This window comes from Corylus avellana, chromosome ca1, assembly GCF_901000735.1.
Source record: "Corylus avellana chromosome ca1, CavTom2PMs-1.0".
NCBI classification, from domain to species: domain Eukaryota; kingdom Viridiplantae; phylum Streptophyta; class Magnoliopsida; order Fagales; family Betulaceae; genus Corylus; species Corylus avellana.
The window spans coordinates 2,359,361-2,386,047 of record NC_081541.1 but is presented as its reverse complement, the minus strand read 5'-3'; the positions used below and the strand labels follow the sequence as shown (position 1 = coordinate 2,386,047).

Here is a 26,687-nt window from a genome sequence, read left to right as displayed (position 1 = left end):
TGGTTGCCACTTACCACTACATGTTGGATGTCTAATTTTTCCCATGAAATGATTTTAAAATATTGCTCATTCCTTGCATAAATATTGTTCAAACACAAATAGAATCATAGGCAAGGGAAAAACTATGTTGAGGCCTAAATAAATTTTAAAATTTTTTTGTATAGACCCTTCAAAATTTTACTTTTATTCTCCTAAAAAGTGTTATTTTTAGTTTTGCACTCAAAAACTTAAAATCCTAATTCGCCTCTAATCACAGGGATACCCAATTACATTTATTGGTTAGCATACAAGCAACCCAATGGTACAAGTGCCTATATATATATATATATATATGTCGTCTAATCTTCTATCAGGCTCTTGTATCACGGACAAACGGCAAGCATTAGGCTTTTGGTGTAGCCTTTTGTACTTAGTTATAGGGTTGAAAGAGCAGACGGTTAATCTATAACCGCTAACCGCATTAAAAGCGGTTAGTAAAAAGCCGTAACTGCTAATCGTTTTTTTATATAATATATATTTTTATAATTATAATATATATATATATATATAACATGATCATTAAATTACAAATTTGTTTGGGATAATCAAATCACAATTTAAGTACTAATATATTATCAATATAATTTATATGATTATATTACATGATGAATTCATATATATATATATATATATATATATTGAAAACGACTCCAACTCTCGTTCGCCATATTCGAGACAAAACTACCGTGAACGCCTCCTTGTTTGCCTTTCTGCCTGACTTGATCTTGCCCACCATACACTTCTTTCCTTTCTCCCTTGTGCTTGCTATTTCCCCTATGTTATTTTCAATCCCTGCTGTGAGGGATATCTTCCCACACAGTCCTTATAGTTCCTCAGCCATACCCTTCTTTTCCACTTTCTCGTCACACTCCTATTCTCCTTCATGCCAAGCTCCACCTCCGTTGCACCGGTAGGAGACTTTTCCTCGCACCTAACAGCTACGTACGCAGAGAGAGAACTATGAGAGAAACCCTAGAGAAAGACTCATATTATGGATGATAAATCATATGATTATATAATAACAAATAATACATATACAATATAACATAAGTCACAAGTTATAAGTTATTGGTAAATTTTATGTTGCGTAGAAGGTGACCTACAAGGATTTTGAAAATTTTATTTGTATATTGTGTTTAATTCCTTGTTTAAAATATTAGTAAATGTTGATTCTTAACAAGTTATGAAATGTATTTAATGACTTTTTTTTAGTACAAGTAAATTTAAACTAACGTAAATTTGTAGTAAAATATTTTAGATTTTTCAATATGGGATCCTTTTATACTAATTCGGCCCAATTTGAGGTATATAGCAAATGTTGATGCTAAAATGGCCATGAAAATGCAAAAAAAAAAAAAAAAAAAAAAAAAGATTATAGTGAGCAAAAAAAAAAAAAGCCAAACTCTCAAAATTGACTCAAAAAGCCCAACTTATAAAAAGCGGTTAGTAGAGGCAATTATTTATTTAATAACCACTATCTGGCGATTAACTGCCTAACCGTCAATAAAATTTACTAATCGCCTAAACAGTTACATATAACAATTTTAGCCATCAACGCATCTTCACTCATATTTGGTTCGACTCTCCCTCCAACAAGGAGATGGAGATGGACTCTAACCACCGGATGACGGGTCGTACTCCAATACCTTTTTTGACTTTTGACTTTTTAGCTTTCTGCGGCTCTGCCATTGTCCATGGACCATGATGGGTCTTAAAAGTCAATTGGAATAGGCCCGTTTGGTATTGAGTTGAGAAGGGCCCAAAGCTCTTAACAGTCATATATAGACATCCGGAAGAGCTTTGGGCTCTCCCACATGCGTTTAGCAATTTTATTTTTATTTTTATGATATCTTTTTTAATTTTGATAATTTTGAAATGAGTAAGGTTAGTCACATTTTTATTTTTAAAAGTGATGTGACTTTTAAAATTACAATTAAATTTGAGATGCACATAATTAATAATAATTTTTAAAACGATATTACATTTAAATAAATAAAAAGATGACAAAAGTCATAATTATAACGTTCTTCTCTTAAATTGGTGCTCTCACCCTTTGGAATGAGTGGCAATAAGCTTTATTTTCCTTGCGACCCTTATCTCTCGTACTAGGTAGGTTGCAAGGAACACTTTACTTTGTGAGTAGGTCATAATAACTAGGCTCCTCTACAAAGCATAAAGTAGTTAGGAGAAATGGAAAATGTTTTTACCCTTAATTAATATCATTTCTCTCTCTATATATATCTTTAATTGATATGCTAAATGCTAATGTGGCTAACATTTAGTGGCTCATAAGCTGCAGTCTGAATACGTGGTACAAAATTCGTTTTTTTAATGGAATATGAACAAAAAGAGTAAAATGATAAGGGGTGATAGAGTCATAGACCCTTCTAAAATTTTAGGAGTAGTTTGATAAAAATGCAAAGTGTATAGACAAAAAAGATATTTAACTCACTCTCTCTCTCTCTCTCTTTTTTTAATTAATTTATTATTTTTTAATGATGTATGATCCAAGCAAGCAAAAACCTAAACTCACTTAAATAATCATTATTAGAATGCTCCTTTAACACGTGAAAAGCTAGGAATAGAATTCCCATCGGAGAATCTGCCAAATCTAACACGATGACATGTCACATCCGGAGGAATCACTGTACGATAGCGGCGAAGCCTCAACTTGAGGGGAATTTCCCGGTCCAACAAGAAGCAGATATTTGCGAAGGCGGACGAGGACATGAGAGTAGCCCATGGCGAAACGTTTTCTCCATTCTCTCCCACGCAACTCTCACACGCCTCCCATCGTTTCCACATTTCATATTTATAGCAATACCTCTCGCTCTTTCTCTCCCACTCTCGTTTTTCGATTCTTTTGGTCTCCAACCGCTCTTTCCCTTTCCGGTAAGTTTAAGAATTTTATTTATCGATCTTTCCGTTGCATCTGTTTGGTTAGTGAGAAAAGAAAAAAGCAAGAGAAATATATATATATATATATATATATATATATATATATATATATATATATATAAAATCAGGAATATGATTTTCGCTTAACGCTGGCTCAACTGTGCCTAACTCAGCTTCTTCGGTTTACGTTAAATTAAGTCTCTCACTATAACTAATTATACTTGTGTTTGAGAATTTTTGTTATTTGTTTGGGTGCTGAGAAAGTTGAATCATCCATTCAGCTCAGACTAAGCCAAAAAATTAGATAAGTTCAGTCGAAATTGCGGTTTGCTCGGAACTGTAACAGCAAGAACCAGAAGATTCAATCATTTCCTTTGATAGATATAGACATATAGCTATTTTTTTTTATAAAAAAAAAAAAATTCCTCACCTGATTTCTCAGCAAGCGAATGGAGATAATGGCCTGCTTGATGGCCGAGGGATTGGTGAGAAAGAGTGGGTTGAGTTTGACTTCGTTGATAGAGGCAGCCAATGGAGCATAGTGATCTGTTCGTTTGCCGAGAAAACTAACGGAAAGAGAGGGAAAATGATTGCCAAGAGGGCTTTTTTGGTACCCCTAGCATTTCTCTTCATTGTATACTTGTATGGATCGCAAGAAATAGAAAAGTTGAGTTCAGCTCTATAATATAATAGTACACGATTTTATTGAATTAATCTATTATCGCTTTTGGTTCCGAGACAATGCAAAATGGATGACTTATTATTTTGTCATTGGTATTGTTTATTTTTGTAAGTAGGTAATGGAGCTAAAAGTTGCAGAAACTTTATACGATCATTGTTTTTATTGTTATTTTCTAATGGTTCAGCACTCTGATCAATGGCGCTATGTGGAATTGGTTGGAGTCCGAGTGTGGAAAGTGTTGAAGTAGTGTATTTTAGTGGAAATTTGTCGACAAGACTGATCAGACAGAGTCCCATGCGTTTAACTGGGAAGAACTCTTACTTGAATCAGAGACAGTATTGGGGTGTAAGGTGTTCATCGGCAAGCAAAGCTGTGTCTCCGATGGAATCAGAAGAAAATGCTCAGAGTGCATTATTGGGTTCCATGGAGGAAGAATTGAAACATGTTACAAGGTTCAAGATATCCGATTTTAAGATTCTTGATTGCGTTAGCATCGGCCTTGGTGGGCGGGTATGAAAATTTAGATGTGTTGTTTGTTTATGTGTACTTACTTACCAAAAAGAAATTATTTGTTTGTTGTAATGGGTGTTGTTAGAATGGTATGAAATTAATGGTGGGAAAATTGATTGAGCTTTGCTGTAGGCTGACGAGTTAATTTTTGAAGCAATGGTGAAGGATACTAAAAGGTTAGTTTCTCTTTGATTTAGTGATGTCCATGTTGTTAATAGATTTGATCCTAGTATAAGGTATTATGGAATTGCAGTCCTCTGTATAACACTAGAGTTGTGCTTCGACGTCATAATAGTGCTCAAGCTCAGCGCAGAGGAAAAAGGGCAATAGAGGTTTGTGGATTGTTTGTCATAATTTCTACGTTATAGTTTAAAGTTTCACATCAATATAATTATTTTTACTCTTGGAATGTCTTTAGGTATTGAAGAAGTTAGTTCATCGTAGACTTATGTACCATTCTTACTCGATGCAAGTCCATGGTTACATTGCTTCGCCTACAAGTAGTGGTCGTTGTTCATTTACCCTGGTCCATGGGGTAAGTCCTTTCCTATATTACATGGATTCTTATGCTGCCACTTCGTAACATGATCATGACAAATCTCACCTAGAGCTCTATGGTTTGGAAAAGAGTCTGATTGAATTATCAAATATTTATGTTCTGAGGACAATAGCTGATAGTTTGTGTCTTGAAGATACTTTTGTTGGATATTTCTCCACGTGACGAGCCATGTTACTCTGCATGCTATAGACAGATTGTCCTCTGCCAGTTTACCATTTTTCCTTTGAAGTCCTTGTTAAAATTCATTTATTCCTGGAGGCTACCGATGACTATACAAAGATTTAGCAATAAGAAAAGAAAATTGACTTAATTTTTTTTTTTAAACTATAAATTTTGCTGCAGTATCATGGCAGTTTCTCCTTAAGACATTGGCTTCAACAATCAGATTGGCTTCCAACCCTAGAAGCTACTCTTGTGTTGGATGAAGAGTCTGTCAGGAGGGTGGGAGACGATACAGTTGGAGGGCCTGCGGTTACTCGGCAATTGCGCCTTATTCGATTATTGATGAGGGATCTTTTGATTGGAGTATGTTTTATTTTTGTAGTCATTAATTCATAGTATTTGAATTTGATAATTGGAGGATTTTGATTATGTTTATGTTGTATATTATGCTCAGGTAAATTACTTGCACAGCCATGGACTTGCCCATACAGAGTTGAGGCTGGAGAATGTGCACATAAGCCCAGTGGACAGACATATTAAAGTAAGCTCCAGATTTTTCATGTATGATATCAGAATATAAGGATTTTTTTTAGCTGTCAATATTGTTTTTGCGATTTTGTTCAAGACATATATGAATTATGTGATTGCCAAAAATAGGTGAATTACATCTGCATCCTCATAAATTCCTCAGGAATAGGGCTATACCTGGTTTTTTATTTGTTCGGAATTTTTTTTCCTGCAGCACTGTTAGAGACGATTAAAAGGGTTACTGAAATAACAATTCATACAGATAATCTGAAGTTGCAAGTTTTTTTCCCTGTAAAAAATCTGCTAGCTCATCAAATGTATCATGGGGACATTACAAATATATGATAAATAAAAATTTATCACTTATTTAATGGTGGGAAATTCTTGTGTTGCAGCAATTTATAGCTTATTTATGGATTAGTTAGATAGTAGTTTGTTCAGCCATATGTGTGCTCAACTGTTTCAAATATATACTGGAATAAGCCTTCATTGAGTGACTGCCTTCTGAAGGAGGTGGTGGTTGAGGATGAAATAAGCTTGCAGATTTTGAGGGATTTATTTAATGTATGAGATATTGCAATCTGGATTACTGAGGATAGGAGGAATTCTGATGTTACTTAATTAGGATTAGCGAGTTCAGTTTCCTTCTTCCATTTATGTCCTACTCTTCTGTATTTAGCTTTTAAATTTTTATGTTGTCAGGTAGGGATACTAGGAAATGCTGCTGACTTCTATGAGAAAGGTCCTAACAGTAGTGCTCTGGACAACAACTTGGATAGGCGACTAATGATGATTGCATTTGACATGAGGTATGGTGTGGAGAAAGTGAACTAAGATGTAAAATATGTTTCATGTACCCATAAGATCTTCCTAATGCTTATTTTGTTTTGTATGTGATGCAAAGATGTGTTGGGTTCATGATGGCAAAAATGGTGTTGCGGGAACTCATGGATCCCTTAATATTTACAAAGTTCAAATCGTTTCTCACAAAGGTATAACATGCATTTTTTTTTTTAATTTAATTCAAGCTTCTATTCATATAATTCCAAAGAGAACTGAATCTTGGGGAGATGTATTACATACGTGGATCCTGTAAAAACACATTTCTATTTCCTCCCCACCCCCACATTTCTGCTCCTGAAATTTTGTGGGTTAGTCAATTTACCTATATCATAATTATATTTGAAACTAAACGCATTCATATAGCATCATCAATCAATCAATCAATAGTACAGATAGTTCTCCATCAAATTTTATATTGTTTTCTTGACTTTCACCATAGAGGCCAGTTGGACCATAAAAAATGTGCTTTCGGATCATGCACAATGGTCTAAATTTCTGGTAAATGAATATTATCTTTATCATATATACCAAATTTCTCATTTATATGCAATTGCAGGGAAAGGATCCTTCATGCTTGCGGGAGTTTCTTCTAAAAATCCTCAGTAGGAATTCCCCATCAGGAAATATTGGGTTCCAAGTATTTGTTTCTTCGTTGCAAATCTATTTCACTTTCAGTGTTCCTTTCACTTGTTTGTATGAAGATCTTTTGATTTGTTATCTTTCTTGCAGATTCTGGATAGGAATTGGGGTGCAGGTTGGAACCTTTTATCCTTATTGCTTGCAACCAAACCTTCCAAAAGAATAAGGTACTATCTATGAGACAAAAAAATATCTTGTTTGGAATGAAGGGTCAGAATTTCCTTGTTTCATGTTTTCTTAATTGAAATTTGGCCAATCATGATATGCATGTTATGTCGTATGATTAAACTATTGATATCTCACGCATGAAAATTAAATTGAATCATATATCAGGGTGTGTTCAGCAACATGAGCAATTAGATTAAAAGCAAACAAATAGAAATTATGATCTTTTCAGCTGATATCCTGTTTTGTGCCTAAAATGGACAAATTCAGGTAACTATGTTTACTTGATACATACAGAAACCTCTTGAACATGAGAAGCAGAGAAGTTCATAAGCAATGCATTGAAGCATGTAATATGAAATTAATCTACACTTTTTTATGAACAATAAGTGAACTGAAATCTAAATTAAGAAATACTTTGATAACTGCTCGGAGTTAGGCATGGTTTTTGCCTCTCTTTTTTTAAATGAGGCATATCTGGTTACATCAACCACAAAAGTAAGATATGAAAATCTAGAGGGAAAATACAATGGCCTACACTATTATGTGCCTTTAAAAAAAAACATTTGTTTAGATATTTCATCTTTATTGAGAGAAATAATGCCATTTGAGATGATCCTTCTGTACTGGTTTGCAGTTGTTTAGATGCTCTTAGACACCCATTTCTTTGTGGTCCAAGATGGCGGGTAGTCCCATCCATGGATATCATCAGGTGGGGTCTTGGTTCCACTGCAGTACGAATTACAGAGGAATACATTTATGGCCAACCTCAGGTTATGGCTACTTCTGAATCAAATTTCTTAATTTTATTCTCATCAATACCTCCATACCGTATAGATCAACATTGTTTTATTTTGTTGGTTGCATGGAAACCTTGTCAGTGATACATAATTAGAAACATATTTAGAAACACTAGGGTATAGTTCCTTCTTTTTTTTTTTGGTTTTTTTTGGTTTTTTTTGGTTTTTTTTTTTTTTTTTTTATTCAAAAAAGGTTGGAGGGGGAGGTCAATTGTAGTTATTCTACTTGGGTATGACCATAGTAGCGCCAACCCGCGGGGCGCCGTTCAGGAGGGACCTAGAAAGTGAGAACTGCAGGCGCTCTCTCAAGACCAACCGAGCCATAACTTAACACCTATCCCACCAGGGTATCAATGAGACTCAAGGTGGCTAATACTAATAGGCTAAGGGATTCTCATGGGTATAGTTCCTTCTTTGAACAGTCTAAATCGAGTTTTACAGAGTCCATTTCATCAAGTTTGCTTCTAACTGCTACTGATTTTTAATCTTCTTCTTGCGCCAACCCAGCTTGAGTATTACAACTGTTGAATAATAATCATGTTTTTTAGCAATTTATTTTAAATCATTGAAAAGAATATGAATGATAATCTAATAGATTGTCCTGTTAGAGCCACTTGAATAGCGAGAATATAGGCTCTCATTACAAATGGTAGCATCTCTTTTGTGCAATATGCCCATATGAAGCTGCATGACTAAAATATAATCTTGTTTGGGCTCAAGAGATTAGAATAAAGGAATTTCTTGTTTGATTTTTGGAAAGCTGAAGTAAATTAGATGAAAAGTTGCTTATTTCTTCAAGTCCCATATTTTCAAGAATCATCTCTATGTACATTTATTATAGTTAGTGTATGCAATTTATGTGCATACTGTGTTTCCATCTGTATTTTGAGCTCAACTTTCGCCAGTTCAGGCTATTAAATATCTGGCAACCAAAAATGTACATTTTATAAATTCAGAAGTTGGAGAATGTAGAAGTTGCACTGAATTTCTTATCTTTAATGTTTTAGCGTAGTAGGCTTGCCCACTTCATCGAGTTGATGGAAATGCTGAATCCTCACTCAAAGCCAAAGGTAACGATCAATATTCTTCACACGTACATATGCCCACCCACCCCCACAGATGCACGGGGGCTAGGTTCAAGTTGCATTTAGTACAACTGTTGTATCACATTATATAGTATAGCATTTAGTCCGTGGTCTAGCTTGTTGAAACTTTATGCTACTCTTCTGAACATGCAGAATTGGCTGGAGTTGATGCCTGGAAAATGGCGTTTATTGTACTGCACAGGGAGGCACATAGGGTTGACCCTTCGCCAGCCACCTGCCCGAGTCCTCATCGGTGACGTGCACCTTATTGTGTCAAGAGCATCAAAGTTAAATACCAACCTGTCTTTCACCTCAAACATTGGATTCACAGTCATGAGTGGTAGAGATTGGCCCCACGCGAAGACTGGTACAAATGGGAATTTGCAAGTAGATTCATTATTCAAATTAACAGCCGGGAGACGGCTGTACCTCAAGGAAGAAAAGACCACAGGAAGGTTCACTTTGGGTCCATCAAATATCCAAGATTCTCTAGCTAAGAAATTATCAGGTAGAAAATGGAGGAAAGCAATCCCTTTTAAGGAGTTCCCATCAAGCCTTCCAGTGGCCAAACTTGCTTCAGGTGACATAGAGGTGACAATGAGTCTCGGTAATCCATTGACTCAAGACGTTGATACTGCAAGAAACGTGGTTCAGGAAGTTCGGACACAACTCCCGCCTGAAATGTTTGATCTGACGAAGTTTGTATGTGGAACGTATGTTGACTCCAGGCTGCTAGTTCTTCGCGGGGTGAATGGATCAGCCTTGCTGTTCACAAGGTCTTGTGTCGATGAAACCAATAGATAACAACACAAGTGTTAGTGATGTGTAAATATCTGTTATGTTAATTGATTTATTAAAATATGCAATTAATTGTAAAATGAGAACAACGCAAATATCTCAAGTTAATATAAAAACTTTCTCACGAGAAGATCAGAGTGATAACCCATTCAACACTGACGGGCTAAGTCTAACCCAGCCGACCTAAACCAAGGCTAGAGTAACTTAAACTAAACCCAGCTGGAAAAAACACAAGCGATTAGGTACAAGTAACACGCCACTACTTCGGTAAGGTACATTTTTGGGACTTTCTATTTTGGAAAGAATACAAAATTAGTCGTTTTGGTTTCACCAATTTGCAATTAATTCCCTAGGGCTCACTTTGTGCTGAAAAGTGAAAACTCGATACATGAAAATTTTTCTAACTGCGGTGCTCATATCAATCCCTGGCGCTGCAGATCGGTATACGTCTTCTTATTGTAGATGTTACCCTCTCTGTCTTCATATTCTTCTTCAAGATCTGGGCGCCACTTGTTCACTCCTTGCCTTTCTTGTATTTTCCTCCACAGATCTTTTGCTTCCTGAATAAAAATGTTTAAACATACTAATGAGTATGAAAAATTGAAAACTACTAGTGCTAAAATGGAAACATATTTTGAACAAGCATCTATATGCATGCTCTCGTCATCAGTTCATCACACAGATTACAAGCATAAGTTTATCTTTCCGAAAGGGTGTAAGCATATATGTCAATATGCATATGGCCACCTTTTGGCAAGAATGCATGAAGTCTTCATACCTCTATAAAATATAATGGGAAACTAATTTCATTTTGTGAAAATCTAGGCAAGAAAAACAAATGGCGGGAATAATTTACCAAGCCACTAGCATTTTCTTTATTCTATGACAGTACCACAAGAACAAATGAACCCAAATTCTACGGATGCCAATGATAAGCTTGATTTAAGATCATCATTAGCAGACTGATTACAAATCAGAGATTTGCAACAAGCAATCACTTTGGCTGTTATCCTTGTCTCAGCTGGGTTTCGTTAATCCAATGGTTCTAGAAATATCCAACCAGATCAATACACAGACACCATTATGAGAACAACAGTTGGAAGACTTTGTTGAGCAGATGAACTCATCAATGACAAAGAAAGATTCATTGGACAAAAAAGCTCTGCAAAACATACCTCAATTGATGTGATTTCATTGAAGTTCTTGGTGTTTGGAATACCAAGGCAGCGCATTCCATGCTGATGGCGCCATTCCTTGAAATGCCGTTCAAAAGCCCTACGGCCCCAGTAACTGTAGTTCCCACATATCTCACACTTAAATTCCTGAAATGCATTAAAAAAAATGCAATCTTGTGAGCCATAAAGAACCCTATAACATATGTTGCCCATGGTAGACACCAGTTCCTGATTGAGAAGGAACTGCTTCTCAGTGCACTAGTGTATCACAAATTTATTATCATATGCACCATGATGCTGGTTAAAAAGTACATGAAAGCAGTACTAGTCTCTTTTTTTCCCAGCCTTCGTGGTTTGGCTATCAATAATAAAGGACAAAATTGCTTTTGTCATACAGTTGACCCAAATGCAAAAACAGAAGCTTCCCAGTTGATTAAAGATAAAATAGAAGAGCACTTGAAAATACAGTCGATATGATCTATACATCTTATTTATTTATTTATTTATTTTATATGTAGTTTTTTGTACCCAATGGGAGGGGGAATAGAATTTACATCTGACCATTGGAACAGCAAATACAAATTTACAATGCATAGAATTTAATTAAAATAGGAAATATGGTACAAACAGCTCCTACAATTAAAAGGGGAAAAGTACCTGACCAAGACCATGTAGCTTATACAGCCAATATGGTATAGGCTTTCCATCCCAACCCATCGGTAACTTGAGAGGATTATAAATCTGCTGCTCTTCATCATCACTTTCAGTATCAGCTTGTGTTTCCTCCTGCATGAATGATCAAATCTAAGTGACCATTTATCAAAGAAACCAGCACAAACAGAAGATTCAAGTCATAACGAAGTATATTCTAACCAACTCCCAGCATATTTCTGCATGAAGTATGGAAATATAAATCTAGGAAAGCCTAATTTGATAGACAGCAAACTATAAAAATGCATTTGTGGGCCAGCAACTCATGCATTAAACAATTAAATCTACACGCACAACACAACAACCAGGCAGAAATATTCTTGGTTTCTAAACAAAGCTGCCCCATCTGCACCCCTCAAACTTACCACCAGTAATGGATGGTTAACACTTGCTTGGCATGCTTGCCGTAAACTAAATGTGTGGCATTATGCATACATAATACCATAGAACAGACATTTAAAAAGTTTTAACAAAGTTCTATGAAAATCAGGATGTAAAGTTGCACCTTACGACACTCGAAAGATTGTAATAAAGGTCTATTTACTCACCTCCTCACGTTCTGCCTCAATTTCCTCATATGTCAAAGCCTGCTTCTTCACAATATTGTCTTTTGTTCGAGCAATCGGCTGTACAAGGTTACACAAAATTCACACATGTAGTTGTTTCCGAAAAGGTATATATGTAATATTAATATATATACAAGAATGCAATTTTGAAAAAGTAATTCAAATACACACTACAACACAAATATGTGGTAAGACTAGGTGATTGTGGAACATAGGCTAACCTCATCCAGTAATTCACAGAGTTTTTTCATTTTGGCCTCAATTAGGGCTATTTCTTTTGAATTGTGATCTAGCTCCAGAGTTGCAGCGGCCCGGTTTTCTTCTGAAACGCGTGCACCTTTGGCAAAATGTTTCTTGTCCAACTTCTCAAGAGGTGTGTCCTGCATAAAAGAGATGACAGCAATGGAAAAATAAGTAAAATTAAATTCCTGACATATAGATAAAGAAACTTCAGAAGAAAGTGAGCTGAACAGATATACAATAGGAGTTCATCAACTAAGGCCACTCCAACCAAACAAGAATGCGTGTGAAGATAGAAGGAGAATATGTAAATGATATAGCATCTGTGACGGCTAAAGAATAATGATTACTTGTTGAAACTTTAATAGGTGAACATGAAGATTATTTTATTACCTTCAAGGCCTCTCAAATCATGGGATAAGTGAGCAGTCACCCTAACCTTCTAGACGGTTTCACTCAATATCATTCCTATCAGAAAGAACATACAATTACAGGATATCTAGTAGTTCCAACACACAAGAGCATATGCCAATCTAAAGAATGTTTACCATTAACAACAACCTAAAGAAAAAGAGCAAGTTTCATCCCTAGTCAGCAGATCCTAATTAAGTAGTAATCACTAAAATTACATTGAACAGAGTGAACTCCAAAAATAATACAAGAACAGATTGGTCATTTGACAAGAAAAATAATTAGAAAGTAAAGCACAGACAAAGCATACATTCACATTTTAGAATCTTTCTAACTTACACCTTATATCTGTTACTAGGTAAAAAAACTGGTTCACAATTACCTTTGTAAGGAAAAGCCTTTCAGCACGCTGCTGAATAGTGCCACCAGCCTTTAGTCCTAACGCAGCCAATGCCTGCCAGGCAACAAAACAGTGACCAATCAAGGAAAATGGAGCTAAAACAGACAGCAGGATGCATGTATTGAACTTCTTCAAGGACATGCAAATTAAAACTTGTTAGAACCAACAAAGCTTAGTTGCTCAAACAGCACTGCTAGATTCTAAAGTTTGGATCTTTAGAGCAACTTGAACATATATTCTGGAATTAAGACTTTACAACTACAAATTAGGAAAATGAAAAAAAAAAAAAAAAAAAAAAAATTCCTGTGGCAAAAAATGTTGCTGAAAATTATGATATTACTACAAAGGACTTATTACCTCTTTCAACTTTTCAGGACCCACTTCCATCAGCTCTTCAACTGTGCTGTAATAATCAAGATCAATTACAGTATGCTCAGCAGCAACATGTCCATTTTCTTGAACCTCGCTGTCCCATCCTTGTACCTTTTGGTTTGACCATTGCTCTTCAAATTCAGTCACAACCTGCCACAGACGATAATAAATTATTTTCATTGAAAAAGCAACACATGTAGAAGGTTCCAAATCTATAAGAAAAGAGTCTACATCAATTATAATCAAATCTAGTTCACATTCCATTTATACATGAATTTACAATAGAAAGTAACTCAAAAGATGAAAATCGAAAAACACTTAAGTGAACTGATAAATTTGATTTTGGAATTAAATGCTTTCTGGCACATATTTTACATGGTACTTTTAAAGCCTACAAGGTTAATAATTTCTAATATAGCCAAATATGATATAGGCCTTCCAACCATCACACATATACCAAAGCACCTGCAATTGCATAGCTTAAAAATGCTATTAAAAAAAGGTTTGTGATAGTGAAATATAAATCATGCACTCCTACAGGACTGAATGCATGAAGTCCCTGTCCTCCTCTAGTTATGGCACCAGGCAATGCCATTCAGTCTTAAGACCATTAGCATTAGTAAATCATATCGACACAAAATAATTCCACTTGAGTACTTGGAGCCTACATTAATAGTTCATTAATTTAGTCCAGGTGCCTAAATTGAAACTTTAAAACTGCATCTCACTATTGCGTGAGAAATAGATCATATGAAGTGTGTAAATACCTTTGAGAATATCCTATCAAGATCTTGCAAGGGCTCTGTCCGATGAAAAAAATATATTAAATACTCCAATAGATTCTCCATATATTCCCTGTATTGCCTGCAGAAAATAAAAATTTCAACAAATTTTCAAGTGCAAATCCATAGATATATACAATCATTGTTAAACTATTTACATAGATATCCACACACACACACACACTATATATATATATGTATATATAAAAACCTAGGGATACACGAGAGGCACCTAGCTAGAAGTAAAAAAAAAAAAAATTCTAAAAAAACATGACAGCTCGAAATACTAAAATCTGAAGCAATTGCCCAATGAAAAAGAGTCTTAAAGAATAAAGTTTTAATTCCTCTAAGGTCCTCTCACGGTCCTCAATCAAAGCCTATATATACATATATATATATATAGGTGTTTACTATCTTTCCCACCTTCAAGTGAAGGATAGCAACCATCCCATTTTTTATTGAGCCAAATTTTCCCCTCTTTCGCCATATAAGACGGTCATTTTTGTCCATAAGTATCAAAACTATCCTCAAAAAGTCACACCATGTCTAACCAGGTCCAACCATTTCTCCCAGTCCAGTTTTGCGCCCCATCTCTATTCCACAATCTGCAACTCTAAGATGTCACAATAGATCCTTATTCAGGACCCTCCTCTAACTTTTGATGCTGCTAGGCCCCATCTCCGTAACTTCTTAGATTTACTCTCTCAACGATCTGCTTAACATTCATAGGCATTCTGCTTTTTTATGTAGCCCGAATTAAAATCTGTCATCACTGGTGACAGCCCTAGCACTCTGGATATTGCTGCAACCAATGCCTTTCAGCAGACTTGCCTTGATCTTAACACCAGTACAGATTAACTGAGGCCATTCATTTCTATTGTTCAGTCTTTTCTGATCTGATCTCCCAAGGCTGCCTCTCACTGAACATAAAATCCTAATGCGTAAACACACCCAACCAGACTTCTCTTTGATTTTTGTGAGGAGGATGGTAAACCCCTACATAATATAGATATAATCAGAAAGTAGTTTACCTTGTTAACTTCAGTTTGCGGGGAATCTTGTGTGGTTGTGAAAAAATATCAAGGTAAGCAGAGTACTCAGTAGAAGGGTCTCCAAATTTTGAATTAATGTACTGATTGAATAATTCATGCATGTCTAGGTATCGCCCAAGAGCTTCCTGAAATTAAAAACTCAAATTATTAGAAAACGATACTGAAAGACCACAAACTGTACTAAATTAGAATACAATCAGATTTACATAATGCCATAACCTGTTTTGCATCGAACAGATAATATGTAGGAAAAAAAAAAAAAAAAAAGGAAAACCAACGAAGCAAAATTAACTCCAATGCTAAGCAGGAGTGACCACCAACTGTGATTAAGCTAAACATACTATAAATATTAGAGCACCATCTAAACAACAATATTTTGGCGATGAGACGGCTAATATCATAATTTTCTAACCATTCAAATACCATTTATTTTTTTAAATTAAAGATTTCAATTTGTAATAAGATAAAAATAAAAATAATAAGTAAACAAATTCCTTGAACAGAAAATACTTAAGAGACTGCCAAAATGAAGTACACCAATTTGCCCAAAAAAGCCCAAATTGGGCTTGAGTTGAGCTGTGCTAGCTTGCCCAAGTTGTACCCCTAGGAAAAACACTTCTTTAAATAGCACTATATTTCTCATATAGCTCTGGTCTCATGTTCGAATCCAAGTATACAGTTTTAAGAGGTGGAAAACAGAAGTAGAAGTGAATTGATTGCATAACTATGATAGGGCAACAATGTTCTCGACTAAAATTAAACATTTGGTTAAACATGCTGTGTGGAGAGAGAAACAAATAGAGACACCGACCTCTCCACTGAACTCGATTTGCGGTTCCTCTTTAAGTAGTGTCTCGTACTCCTCACTAGCATCAACAACACGAGCAGCCGGATGCCTTCTATGGTATTCACGAATCTGCACATATTGTAAACAATGAAAATCTTAACCAATTCGCATCCCAACCAATCAGTTCTGAGAGCAAGGTTTCAAGACACATACACGCACAAAAAAAAAACATACAAATGTTACATTACTTTTCTTTGTTACCACAAAGATAGAAAAACGAAAAATAAATAATTCAAACTCTTGATTAGAGATAAAATATCCACTTCAAACACAAAGTTAAAGAGAGTAACTCAAATATAAAACATATTTGCCGGGAATTGAGTTCAATGTATGTATCCGGAGAACATAACCTTTTTCTTCCAAATTCAACTACAAATTGCGAGAAACTTCTTAAACACAGTTCATAAGAAATAATTAATTAACAATTACCTCTTTCAATCTATCATAAAACGCACTAAACACATTGGTTCCAGTGGCAGTTTGGCCTCCGAGAGCCGCAATCTCATCTTTCCTGGCATTATCTTTATCTTCGTAAATCTCAACCTGAAATTGTTCACAGTCACCTTCAAAATTTCAGTATTTTGAATTGGAGATGAAAAAGTAAGAGTGCAATATAAATGGAAGAATGATTACGAGCTTCTCGGTAGTGGCTATGATGGTGTCGATCATTTGGCGGACGCGGTGGCTCTGGAAGAGGCGGTCCTTGTTGCTTGGCGGCTCGTTCTGCAAGTCCTTCACTATCAGCCTCTCCAGCCTCTCCACATCCTCGTGCGCCGAGCGCGTCACCTCCAGCAACGTCGACGACATCTTCTTGTCCTCTTTCAATCAACTTGCACTTAGGGTTTCTCTATCTGTCTCTGTATGGGCTTTAGAAGCAGAAGAAAGAAGAAGAGGCAAGCTGGGATCTTTTCTTTTTGTAACTTCTGTATATACTCCACGTGTTTTTCGTATTATTAAGGGAGGAGATAAATGTAAAATGAGTTGTTTTATTTATTTATGGGAAAATTACAGTTTACCCCCTAAAGTTGTCAGCGATTTGCAATTCCGCCTCCAAAGTTTCAATTTTTGCAATCCACCCCCCTAAAGTTTCAATTTTTTTCAATTCAGGCATTCCGTCAGTCAAAGCCGTTTTGACTGACGGAACAGTGATCACGTGCAAGTCACGTGATCACTGTTGGTTGTTTTTTTCCCAAAATGCCCCCATCCCTACCCCCATCCCAAAAAAAAAACTATAATCTCTTCGGGCCATCTCCCCCACCAAAACAATGTCTTGGCCTTCATTTGTCCCCATCACTGCGTGGAGCAACTTTGAGTGTGTAAAATGCTTGACCTGCAGGATGGAGAAGCTTATGCTCACCTCCTAAATGTTCTTGCGCCAGAGCACAGTCATCCATCTACTTTGGCTGCAAAAGATCCTTTGGCAAGAACAAAGTTAGTTCTAGAACATGCAGACAGGATGGGTTGCAAGAGATACTTAACTGCAACAGATATTGTGGAAGGTTCCCCCAATCTGCCGGCGTCGATGGAGATCGCCGGCGAAGGTAACTGTGCCGGCATCCTCTGTTGACGCCGGCAGAACCTCATCTGCCGGCGTCGACAGAGAACGCCGGCACAGTTACCTTTGCCGGCGTACTCTGTTGACGCCGGCAGAAGCTCATTTGCCGGCGTCGACAGAGGACGCCGGCGAAGGTTGCTGTGCCGGCGTCGACAGAGTACGCCGGCAAAGCTGTGTTTCTTGTTCTCATGGTTTTGGTACCTCCATGATACCCCTCACGTTCCAAATATCATCATCCCAAGCAACATCACCAAAGAATGCACTGTAATCTTCACACATAAACTCAACATCCCAAAACGGCAGCCAAAGGGACCCCCATGACATTTGCTCATCCACAGCACCACCCAGCCACGGACAGTAGTACTCCTCCCAACTCATCTCATAATCTGCCACAGCAAACCCGGGCTGATCTCTGCCTAATTCCCTCCTCTCCTCCTCGACCTTCCCCACCTCCTCTTTTCTCTTCTCAACTTCCCTCTTGGCCTTCTTCTTTGTCATTGACGTTTCCACCATTGTTGCACCTTCAAACTTGGTCGTAGTAGTAGTACCCTCTAGATTTCTTTGCCTCTTCATTTTATTGGTGCAGTTTCTTCTGTCAAGACAAAGTTGGCTATTTATAAAACTGAAAAAGAGTGCGGCTTCGTGAATGACACGTTAAAGCAAATATTGATGATATTTATTGTTAGTAGTTGTTTTGGAAATTGGATTGCTTTGTGATAATTGTTACTCTTGACTTTATTTAATTGGCTCATGTTGTGGGGGAGATGGCCCGAAGAGATTATAGTTTTTTTTTTGGGATGGGGTAGGGATGGGGGCATTTTGGGAAAAAAACAACCAACAGTGATCACGTGACTTGCACGTGATCACTGTTCCGTCAGTCAAAGCGGCTTTGACTGACGGAATGCCTGAATTGAAAAAAATTGAAACTTTAGGGGGGTGGATTGCAAAAATTGAAACTTTGGAGGCGGAATTGCAAATCGCTGACAACTTTGGGGAGGTAAACTGTAATTTTCCCTTTATTTATTTATTTTTGATAAATAACCGATTGAGTTTTAAAAAATAATTAACTACTTTTAAAATAATTAAAAGAACAAATAAATTGCTGCTGTTAGAGAAATTGACATAATCTTAATCTATCACTTATAAATAATAATAATAAAAATATATATATATATATATTATGAGAAAACTTCACTTTGGCTTCCTGAACTTCCACTCGATTTTATAAACTCCTGAACTTCTAAATCTCTTATTTTGGACCCTTGAACTTTCAATTACTCTCAATGTGGACCCCCGTCAAATTTTAAACGTTACATGACCTTTATACCCCTAACTTTTGTATAAAATTTCAACTTTCAAAATGTTTTTTTATTTTTTAAAAAATAAAATTAAGGACATCTTGATCTTTTTTGTATTTTTAACTGCTAAAATTAACATAATGATTTTAATTGAGAGTAATTAAAAGTTCAATGGTCTAAAATATAAGATTTAGAAGTTCAAAAAGAGTTTGTAAAATCGGGTGAAAGTTTAGAAGACCAAAGTGAAATTTTTCCAAATATTATTTATAGCTCAAGTGGAGAGTCGTTCTCAATATTCTCTTGTTAGTGTTTATGTTGCTTCTCTTTGGATCTCCTTGAACAGAGAATAAAGAAAATAAATAAATAAATAAATAAACTCCCAAATTTTGTCATGTTAGATATTTTTATGAAAAAGGGAAATTTTAAAAACCAAAACTCTTTCACCTCATTTTTAGCATTCTCATTACTCTAGGACTAATCTTTTTAGTGGTAGACCACTCTCTCACTATATTGCCATAAGGTAAAAGAGTCTTTTAAAGGTAGCCAGTCATCCCATTAATTGTTTCAGAGGTGGTTGATCACCCTTCTTACGAGATCGTCATAGGCATGACCTTAAATGAAAGTGGTCAACCATTTCATGAGCTGTTCTTGAGGGCTTGAATTGTTAATAATTTGATGAGATGACTCCTTATTTGGCTCATCTACTAAAGCATGTCATAAGCTATCTAAGCACCTGCTTCGCGGGTGGATTTCATAAAAGTCATCTCACAATTAACATTCAAAACACATGTTCAAACAAATAAGCTTTACAATAGTTGTTTTACACTGACTACTTGAATTATTAATAATTTGAATATACAAATACAATGAATCTTGGTCCTATTTCGGAAGTTATTAGCAACTCCATTAATTATTTGGAGTGGTCTAACCATTAGCTATTTTAGAGGTTGCTAACCGGTCCTTAAGATTCTTTATTATCTTAGGCATTAACTCAGGATTTCATAGCCGGTGTGAAAATTTTGTCTGAATTGATGTGTTTTAAGCATTCAGACTCTTATTAACAGATCAAGATCCCCTCCCATTATTGGGAGAATTGGAGATTTTCTAATTTTCAATCATGACCGTCAATTTTTATCTAATAGCCCATACGAAGCTACCCTTAGACTCAACTGGGGTGGCCAGTCACCCAAGTTTTTTTTTATTTGATTTTATATATTTTTATTGAAGTATACTACAATATAATATAATGCTCACATTTGACCCATATTTAGTGAAGGAGAGAGGATTGAAATTCAAATTTCAATATTCCCTTTCATGTGATTGTTCATTTGTCACGTCACTAAAAATAAGCCAAATGTGTACATTATATTGCACTGAAGCATTTTTCATTTTTATTTAATTTTAAAAGATTAAATAATATTTTATTATTTAATTTAAGTGAGATACATGGCATCGTATGGACTATTAGATAAAAATGGACGGCCAAGATTGAAAATCGGAGAATCTCCCATTGTCTGATTATTAGGGGATCCTGATCCCTCGTGCAGGCTCTCAATCCTTTTTTAATCGTTTGTTAGGACGAAAGCGCAAACTGTTACAGCGGTTTTACTTATTCTAGGCCTCGCGCGCACGCGCACTAGTCAATTGCCACAAAACCGAATTAGCGGGGTCATGTGTTTTTTTTACGACGATGTGTCAATCGGTTAAATACTTAAATGGTCGGGTCTTGTATTGATCTCTGGTTCACTTTCTCATTTTGGTTTCTCTCTTTCTCCGAACTCATTGAAGAGCTGGAAAAAGCTTGATTTTGCGACAATGTGGAAGCTTAAGGAGTCTATGTTGGGAGGCAATGAAGACCAAGGAGAGGAGGGCCTCTTGGATGACGAATCAGACGGCTTTTGTTCTCTCTCTCCCATGCAGGTACTGTGTTATTCACACAAATTTTTTTTTTAAGCATGTGGGTTTTGTTGCGTTTGGGTTTTTCTGAAACTGTACTGGTTTTTGGGTTTTGATTTGTACAGAGAATTTATGGGTTCGCCGGGTGTTTGATCGCTGGTCTGGTTTGCATGTTCCTGGTATGAGTATTCACTCACCTTTTTTTTTTTTTTTTTTTCCTGTTTTTGATAAAATTGTCGTGTTGAATAAATGCGTGTATTTGCATTTTCGTGTTTAGAATTTTCATGGGTTTTTTTTGGATTTGTTATGGTTCCAGATATGGGTAATACGCATTGGACTGTAAGATGTTGTCAGGTTAGTGTTTTCAGAAGTATGTAGGCTATGTAGCTGAATCTGAAGTAGTTGGGAGATTAAGGCTTTGTTGAATTTTCTTCCTTTTGCAAACAATAACCGCAGTGATCTTAGGATATAAAAGCTCAAAAAGTAATTATGGTATGCTTACCAAAGGGAACCAAATTAAATGGAGATAAAATTTGTGCAATGTTAGTTAATCAGTCCCTATAACGAGGTAATGGTTATTAACAATTCGGCTAGTAATATACAAATTTTTTAGGATGGGAAATTTTGTGATTGGTTATTTGATATCATTTTTTACCACCTGAGCTCAGTGATCAGAACAAATCTCGGCATTTTAACTTATTAAAAAAAGACATTTTTTGAGTTTGGAAGTCAGAATTTGAGGTGTACATTGAGCTTCAAACATTGATATGTTAGCTTTCTGGCCATTAATGTTCTACTTTGTTTGCGTAAAAGCATGTTGTTGACTTCTTATTGTGTGTGTTTATCTTGTCCAAAGGACTGGTCATATTGTCATATTCCTCCTGTATTGGCAATCATCTATATTACCGCTTCCCTGTTGCCACATTGTCACGTAGTAGCTGGTCCTAGATCTCTTCTGCCCTGCTTTTGCCTCCAAGAGAGGTAGCTTAGCCAGTTGCTGAGTGTTAACAACACTGTCATGAGCCTTTGAAGCTGCTAACACCAAATTCGACCTCAGTTACTTTCTCATATCCTGAAAATAGAATTCCATTAATTAATCCATTGCCTCTGTCAACCTCAACACTTCTTGGGGTTGTTTGAGAATCATGAGTCGATGGCGGAAATGGAGGCAAGAAACCTTCTTATTGGCAGTGATGGGACAGACACCATCAGCATGCCTTTAGAAGATTTAGAACTTCCCCCTATCCTCGAGAAGGTTGGCACTTGTTGCATCACCCAGGACAGCTGCATACTTATATGGACCGTCTACAACAAGGTCCAGACTGCCCGTAGCAGGCTCTCAAGTGTACCAGAACTTTGATGAGTTCTCTATTTTACCTTCCTTTGGTTGCTTTGTGTCTAGCATTGTGCCTACTCTTCATTTTCTTGTCTTCTCTTACTTGTTCATGGTAAGGATTGCACAGAACCTGCCATCAAATGTTTCTGATGGTAGGGTTAACATGGTAATAAAAGTTCACATTGCAAAGCCGGTATTGTACTTGTATATCAGAGTATAATAATAATGTTGTCTTGTATTTATATATGTTTGAGAAAATCCATTTAGCATCCTCGGAAATGCCAAAAGGAAGGGAAAAAGAAGAAGCACAAAATAGAAAAATATAGTGGTTCAGTCATAGAGAGAATACCATTGTGTGTGATTCAGTCATTGGTTCATGGGAGTCATAGATAGTTTGTATGCCTTTTCCCCCTTGCTAAGCAAGATGAAAATTCTTGTCGTAACTTCTTAACTTTGTTTTTTCTTTCATTACAAGAAATATCAAGTTCAGTTGAGGGCAAAAATTATGAAACATAATTTTGGGGAATTTCGTATTTTTTAAATACAAAACTTTCTTATGCATACAGAAAAATTTATAGCCCAATGCTGAATGACAACAGTAAATCGTAACTCTTAACATCCTTGCCGCATTTTCTTATTAGTCTGCTTCTTTTGCAGTCATTGATTGTTTTTGCCAAACCTATCAAATTTGCAGTACTGTTCACCTTTGGCAATGTGTTGGCAGTTGGAAGGTAGGATAATTGGTAATGGACTCAAGCAATGAGTTTTTAACACTTTACAATTGGGCAGAAAAATATTAGTAGACTTAAAAAAAAAAACTAAGATTGCATTTTTGGTTTTATATTTGTTATTTATATCATACCATCAGTCCATCCCCCTTCTTTCCTTTTTTTTTTTTTTTTTTTTTTTTTTCATTCTCTAGAGATTTTTCAGATTCTAAATTTGTGGTCCTGTTTGGCAGCACAGCATTCCTCATTGGACCTGGGCAACAAATGAGGATGATGTTTGACTCTACCCGTGTCTATGCAACTGCTATTTACCTTGGATGTGTTGTTATTGCTCTCATTTGTGCTCTCTGGGTAAGTTTGCTATCTTGATCCTACGAAGATCTAGTGGAGGTAAATCAATTAAGATCTGCAGGCTTTAAAACCTTATGGATTAGGGATTAAATGCCGTATGATAGGGTAGACAGAATTGGTGAAAAGTGAAACCTGTATTTTCTTTGCATTAATGTCTGCGTCGCATTGCCTCACTTGGCTCAGCAGTCAGTCCCTTTCTCTGTACACCACACAAATTTAAATCATGCATCAATATATATATATATATGATGCTAGAATATATAGTTATATATATATATATTCAAATTCATTGGGATACTGTAAAGGATTTTGAATAAAGTTGTGAAAATAATAGCCCTAGTTTTGTACTCTCTCCTCACTTGATTTCTGTCTTCCCTGCTACATTCTATGCAAGAATTTTCAAGGTCTTAAGTGGGAAAACCAGGTTGGCATGATCTTCATATTCATAATATGATTTGTTATGCTAAAAGCAGAATTCATTTTTCCTGTTATTGTTTCTTTTCATCTTGCAGATCCACAACAAGATTTTAACAATAATTGCGATCATAATTGAGTTCTGCGCCCTTGTGTGGTGAGTTTGCCTTTCACCAAAATCCCCTCTCTCTCTACCTAAGTTCTGTGGCCCAGGGGAGGAGATCAGCACCTTCCTCTCTACTCTAGTTTATTTTTAACGGTTTTCATCAACCGGTGTTTTATATGTATATTGTGTTTACCAATTACCTATAGCAAGATCTTTAGTCTAGTTTCTCCACTTTTGACTTTGAAAATACTTGGTTATGCATTTGGAATGATTTATACTGACGACTTAACGAATTAGTGATGAGCTGCTTCAGGTACAGTCTGAGTTATATCCCTTTTGCTCGGAGAATGGTTTCTGAACTGATGGTACGAATATGCGACACCGAGCTTTAGATGATGCAATTCAAACAACTTGATTAACTGAGAGACTTGAAATTTTTGGATGCATTCTTTCTTTGTTCTATTGTTATTGATGGTTGAGTTGGCAGACCAGGTTTTGTGCTGGTCCTTTTAGGCTTGTGATTGTTATGGTAAAAGATAATTGTATGTTTTTTGGCTACTTCCCATTCACATTGTTATATTGTATTCTGCAAGAGGATAAGTGCATTTCTTTTTCCTGGAGCTTGTTGACGCTATACCTGATCTTAGTCAAAGGCTCATTAAGCAATGTAATTCATCTACTCATTCCTCTTCATAAGTTTATTTACTCAAAAGATAAAAGGCATTGTGGGATTGGCATTTTCCAGAAGAAAGCTCATGGCCTTAGTTGACACGTTTTTTGGGGAAATTTTTTTGCTTGTTAGACCCCAAAAAAATAAAAAAATAAAAAAAATAAAAAACACGAAAAGGAAGCAAAAGCATTAGCAAACAAAACTATTTTTATCTTTACGTCACATTAAAACAATTTTTCAATGCAAGAGGTGAGTCCGGCCCTTAATTTTCCGGAGGGTTAAACCATCTACTTTGTATATACTAAGCCCAGACCAGATTGAGCTCTCCTTTGCTACCCTAGCCCAACAAGAGGATGTGAAAGCCCAAAGTAGACCCAGTTTTCTTGTCATTTTCCAACCCAAACTAGCCCTAAAGAATTTTGTCGTAATATGTATGTGAATCTTGTATTCTAGGCTGCCGGTGGCTGGTAGACAGGAATCCCTCATCTTGTTGACAGTTGTAAATGGCCAACGGGGAACTAATAATTTTTTGTTTTTTGTTTTTTGTTTTGTTTTTCTAGTTGGTGGTTAGCCAATCAAAACGATGAGACATGTTTTCGTCAACTTCAACAACCCGATGGCATAAACTTAACACCAAAAAGCATGTGAAGTCCATATTCAACTACCTTAATCTTGGCTGTCTACCACACAAAAATGTGTCTTTAGCTACCAAAACTGTAGTAGAAAGTTGATGAAACTTCATAAATATAACCATCTACTACTCGTACTCAGCCTGGCAAATCCAATCCCTGTCTCTTTCGCATATGGACCATGGTCCTGCTCATGCTAGTAACATGACATCCTTTCTTAATTACCTCCAAAAGAAGAAGAAGAAAAAAAAAAACAATAACATCCTTGAATCCGTGTATTACTAGCTTTATAGTGTGCAACATCTCTCATTATGATTCTTGTCTAAGGTAAAACATTACTGCAAGTATTGACTAAAGCCTTGAGAATGCGTGGCTTTTAATGGGTCGTATAAATCTTTTAATTCATTCTCTAAAAGTGTTATTTGTTCCTTAAAACGCGAGGAATATATGTTTTTTTTTTTTTAACAATGCTATTAAAAAAAAAAAAAAAGTGTTTCTCACATCCTACATAACACATGACACTTTTAGAAACTCAGTTGTAGAAAAGTTATGTACTATTTGAAAAATGATGTTAAGGTATTAATTAACAGACAGAGTTTTCTTTCAAATTGAATTAGAAAAAAAAAATTTTAACCTATTCTATAAAAATAATATGTGTTCTCCACGTGTGAGAAGCACATGTTTTTTTTAAGAAAGATTTTAAAGTATTAAATAATTAAATATGAATACTATTCCCGTTATTTACTCTCATTTAAATTAAAATAGTCTACATATTATCTATTCCCACATATAAAGAAAAATATTAAAATATTAAATGACTAAATTCAAATCTTTTTCTCCACGAGGGAATTGAAGTACGTAAAAGCAGCCCCAGCCTGTAACTTCCAACAGAATGGGTCATATTCTACAAAAGCAGGAACCTTTAAGTTCTAAAAAGGTGGCATTTGGTTTGTTTCGTGAATCACATGCTGCATAGCGAAAAAATCCAGCAAGAAGCCATGCACCCAAAAAAGTTACATTGAATTTGGAAAAAACTTTAATGTATAAAGGCACCCGAAATCTACTGTGCTCTAGAATTCAATTCTAAATGCACTATAAAAGCATAAGCAACTTTAATCAATTAATAAAAGCTTAAGAAACCCACTTTTGTAGCAAACAAATTAGTATATAATACTCAAAAGGCATGGTTGGTGGTAGGAAAAGCACTTGGTCACATACAAACATCACAATCATTGATAATACAAGAATCCCCCTTTTCCAAGATTTTCAGAATCATCAAACTTAGGAGATCAACCACAGCCGGCGAAACTTCCTGTTTAATAATAAGCTCAAAAGCAATGTTTATTGGGTTGGTGAAATTAATTTAATAACCCTACTCTTGATGATTAGAGACTTCATTATTATTTGCTAATCTAATTAATTTTTATAATCAAATGAAAC

At 35.8% G+C, this 26,687-nt stretch overlaps 3 protein-coding genes across 4 annotated transcripts; 2 read left to right on the top strand and 1 right to left on the bottom strand.

Annotated features, from left to right (window-relative positions):
* Positions 1-2,715: 2,715 nt before the first annotated feature.
* LOC132179084 (probable plastid-lipid-associated protein 14, chloroplastic) lies at positions 2,716-9,724 on the top strand. Its single transcript, XM_059591718.1, has 14 exons — positions 2,716-2,931; positions 3,804-4,129; positions 4,262-4,305; positions 4,383-4,461; positions 4,548-4,664; positions 5,031-5,213; positions 5,305-5,391; positions 6,081-6,187; positions 6,283-6,370; positions 6,778-6,858; positions 6,951-7,027; positions 7,663-7,798; positions 8,833-8,895; positions 9,064-9,724. The coding sequence occupies exons 2-14, from the start codon at positions 3,815-3,817 to the stop codon at positions 9,712-9,714; spliced, it is 2,028 nt and encodes a 675-aa protein (XP_059447701.1). The 5' UTR covers positions 2,716-2,931; positions 3,804-3,814; the 3' UTR covers positions 9,715-9,724.
* A 71-nt stretch (positions 9,725-9,795) lies between these two features.
* LOC132179092 (splicing factor SF3a60 homolog) lies at positions 9,796-17,168 on the bottom strand. The gene is made up of 12 exons (XM_059591730.1): positions 16,898-17,168; positions 16,694-16,807; positions 16,229-16,333; positions 15,397-15,542; positions 14,351-14,447; positions 13,569-13,733; positions 13,194-13,265; positions 12,382-12,540; positions 12,143-12,220; positions 11,541-11,669; positions 10,884-11,030; positions 9,796-10,268 (listed from the first exon to the last, which is right to left on the bottom strand). The coding sequence occupies exons 1-12, from the start codon at positions 17,069-17,071 to the stop codon at positions 10,122-10,124; spliced, it is 1,533 nt and encodes a 510-aa protein (XP_059447713.1). The 5' UTR covers positions 17,072-17,168; the 3' UTR covers positions 9,796-10,121.
* Positions 17,169-20,824: 3,656 nt separating this feature from the next.
* Positions 20,825-24,553, top strand: LOC132163743 (uncharacterized). 2 transcript variants are annotated; one of them, XM_059574117.1, is made up of 6 exons: positions 20,825-21,037; positions 21,139-21,192; positions 23,007-23,080; positions 23,311-23,428; positions 23,941-23,999; positions 24,262-24,553. In XM_059574117.1, exons 1-6 carry the CDS (start codon positions 20,933-20,935, stop codon positions 24,338-24,340), a joined length of 489 nt encoding a protein of 162 aa, XP_059430100.1. In that variant the 5' UTR covers positions 20,825-20,932; the 3' UTR covers positions 24,341-24,553. The 2 variants fall into 2 exon arrangements, with proteins under 2 accessions (XP_059430100.1, XP_059430106.1); XM_059574123.1 differs by having other exon boundaries at positions 24,246-24,553.
* Positions 24,554-26,687: the final 2,134 nt, after the last annotated feature.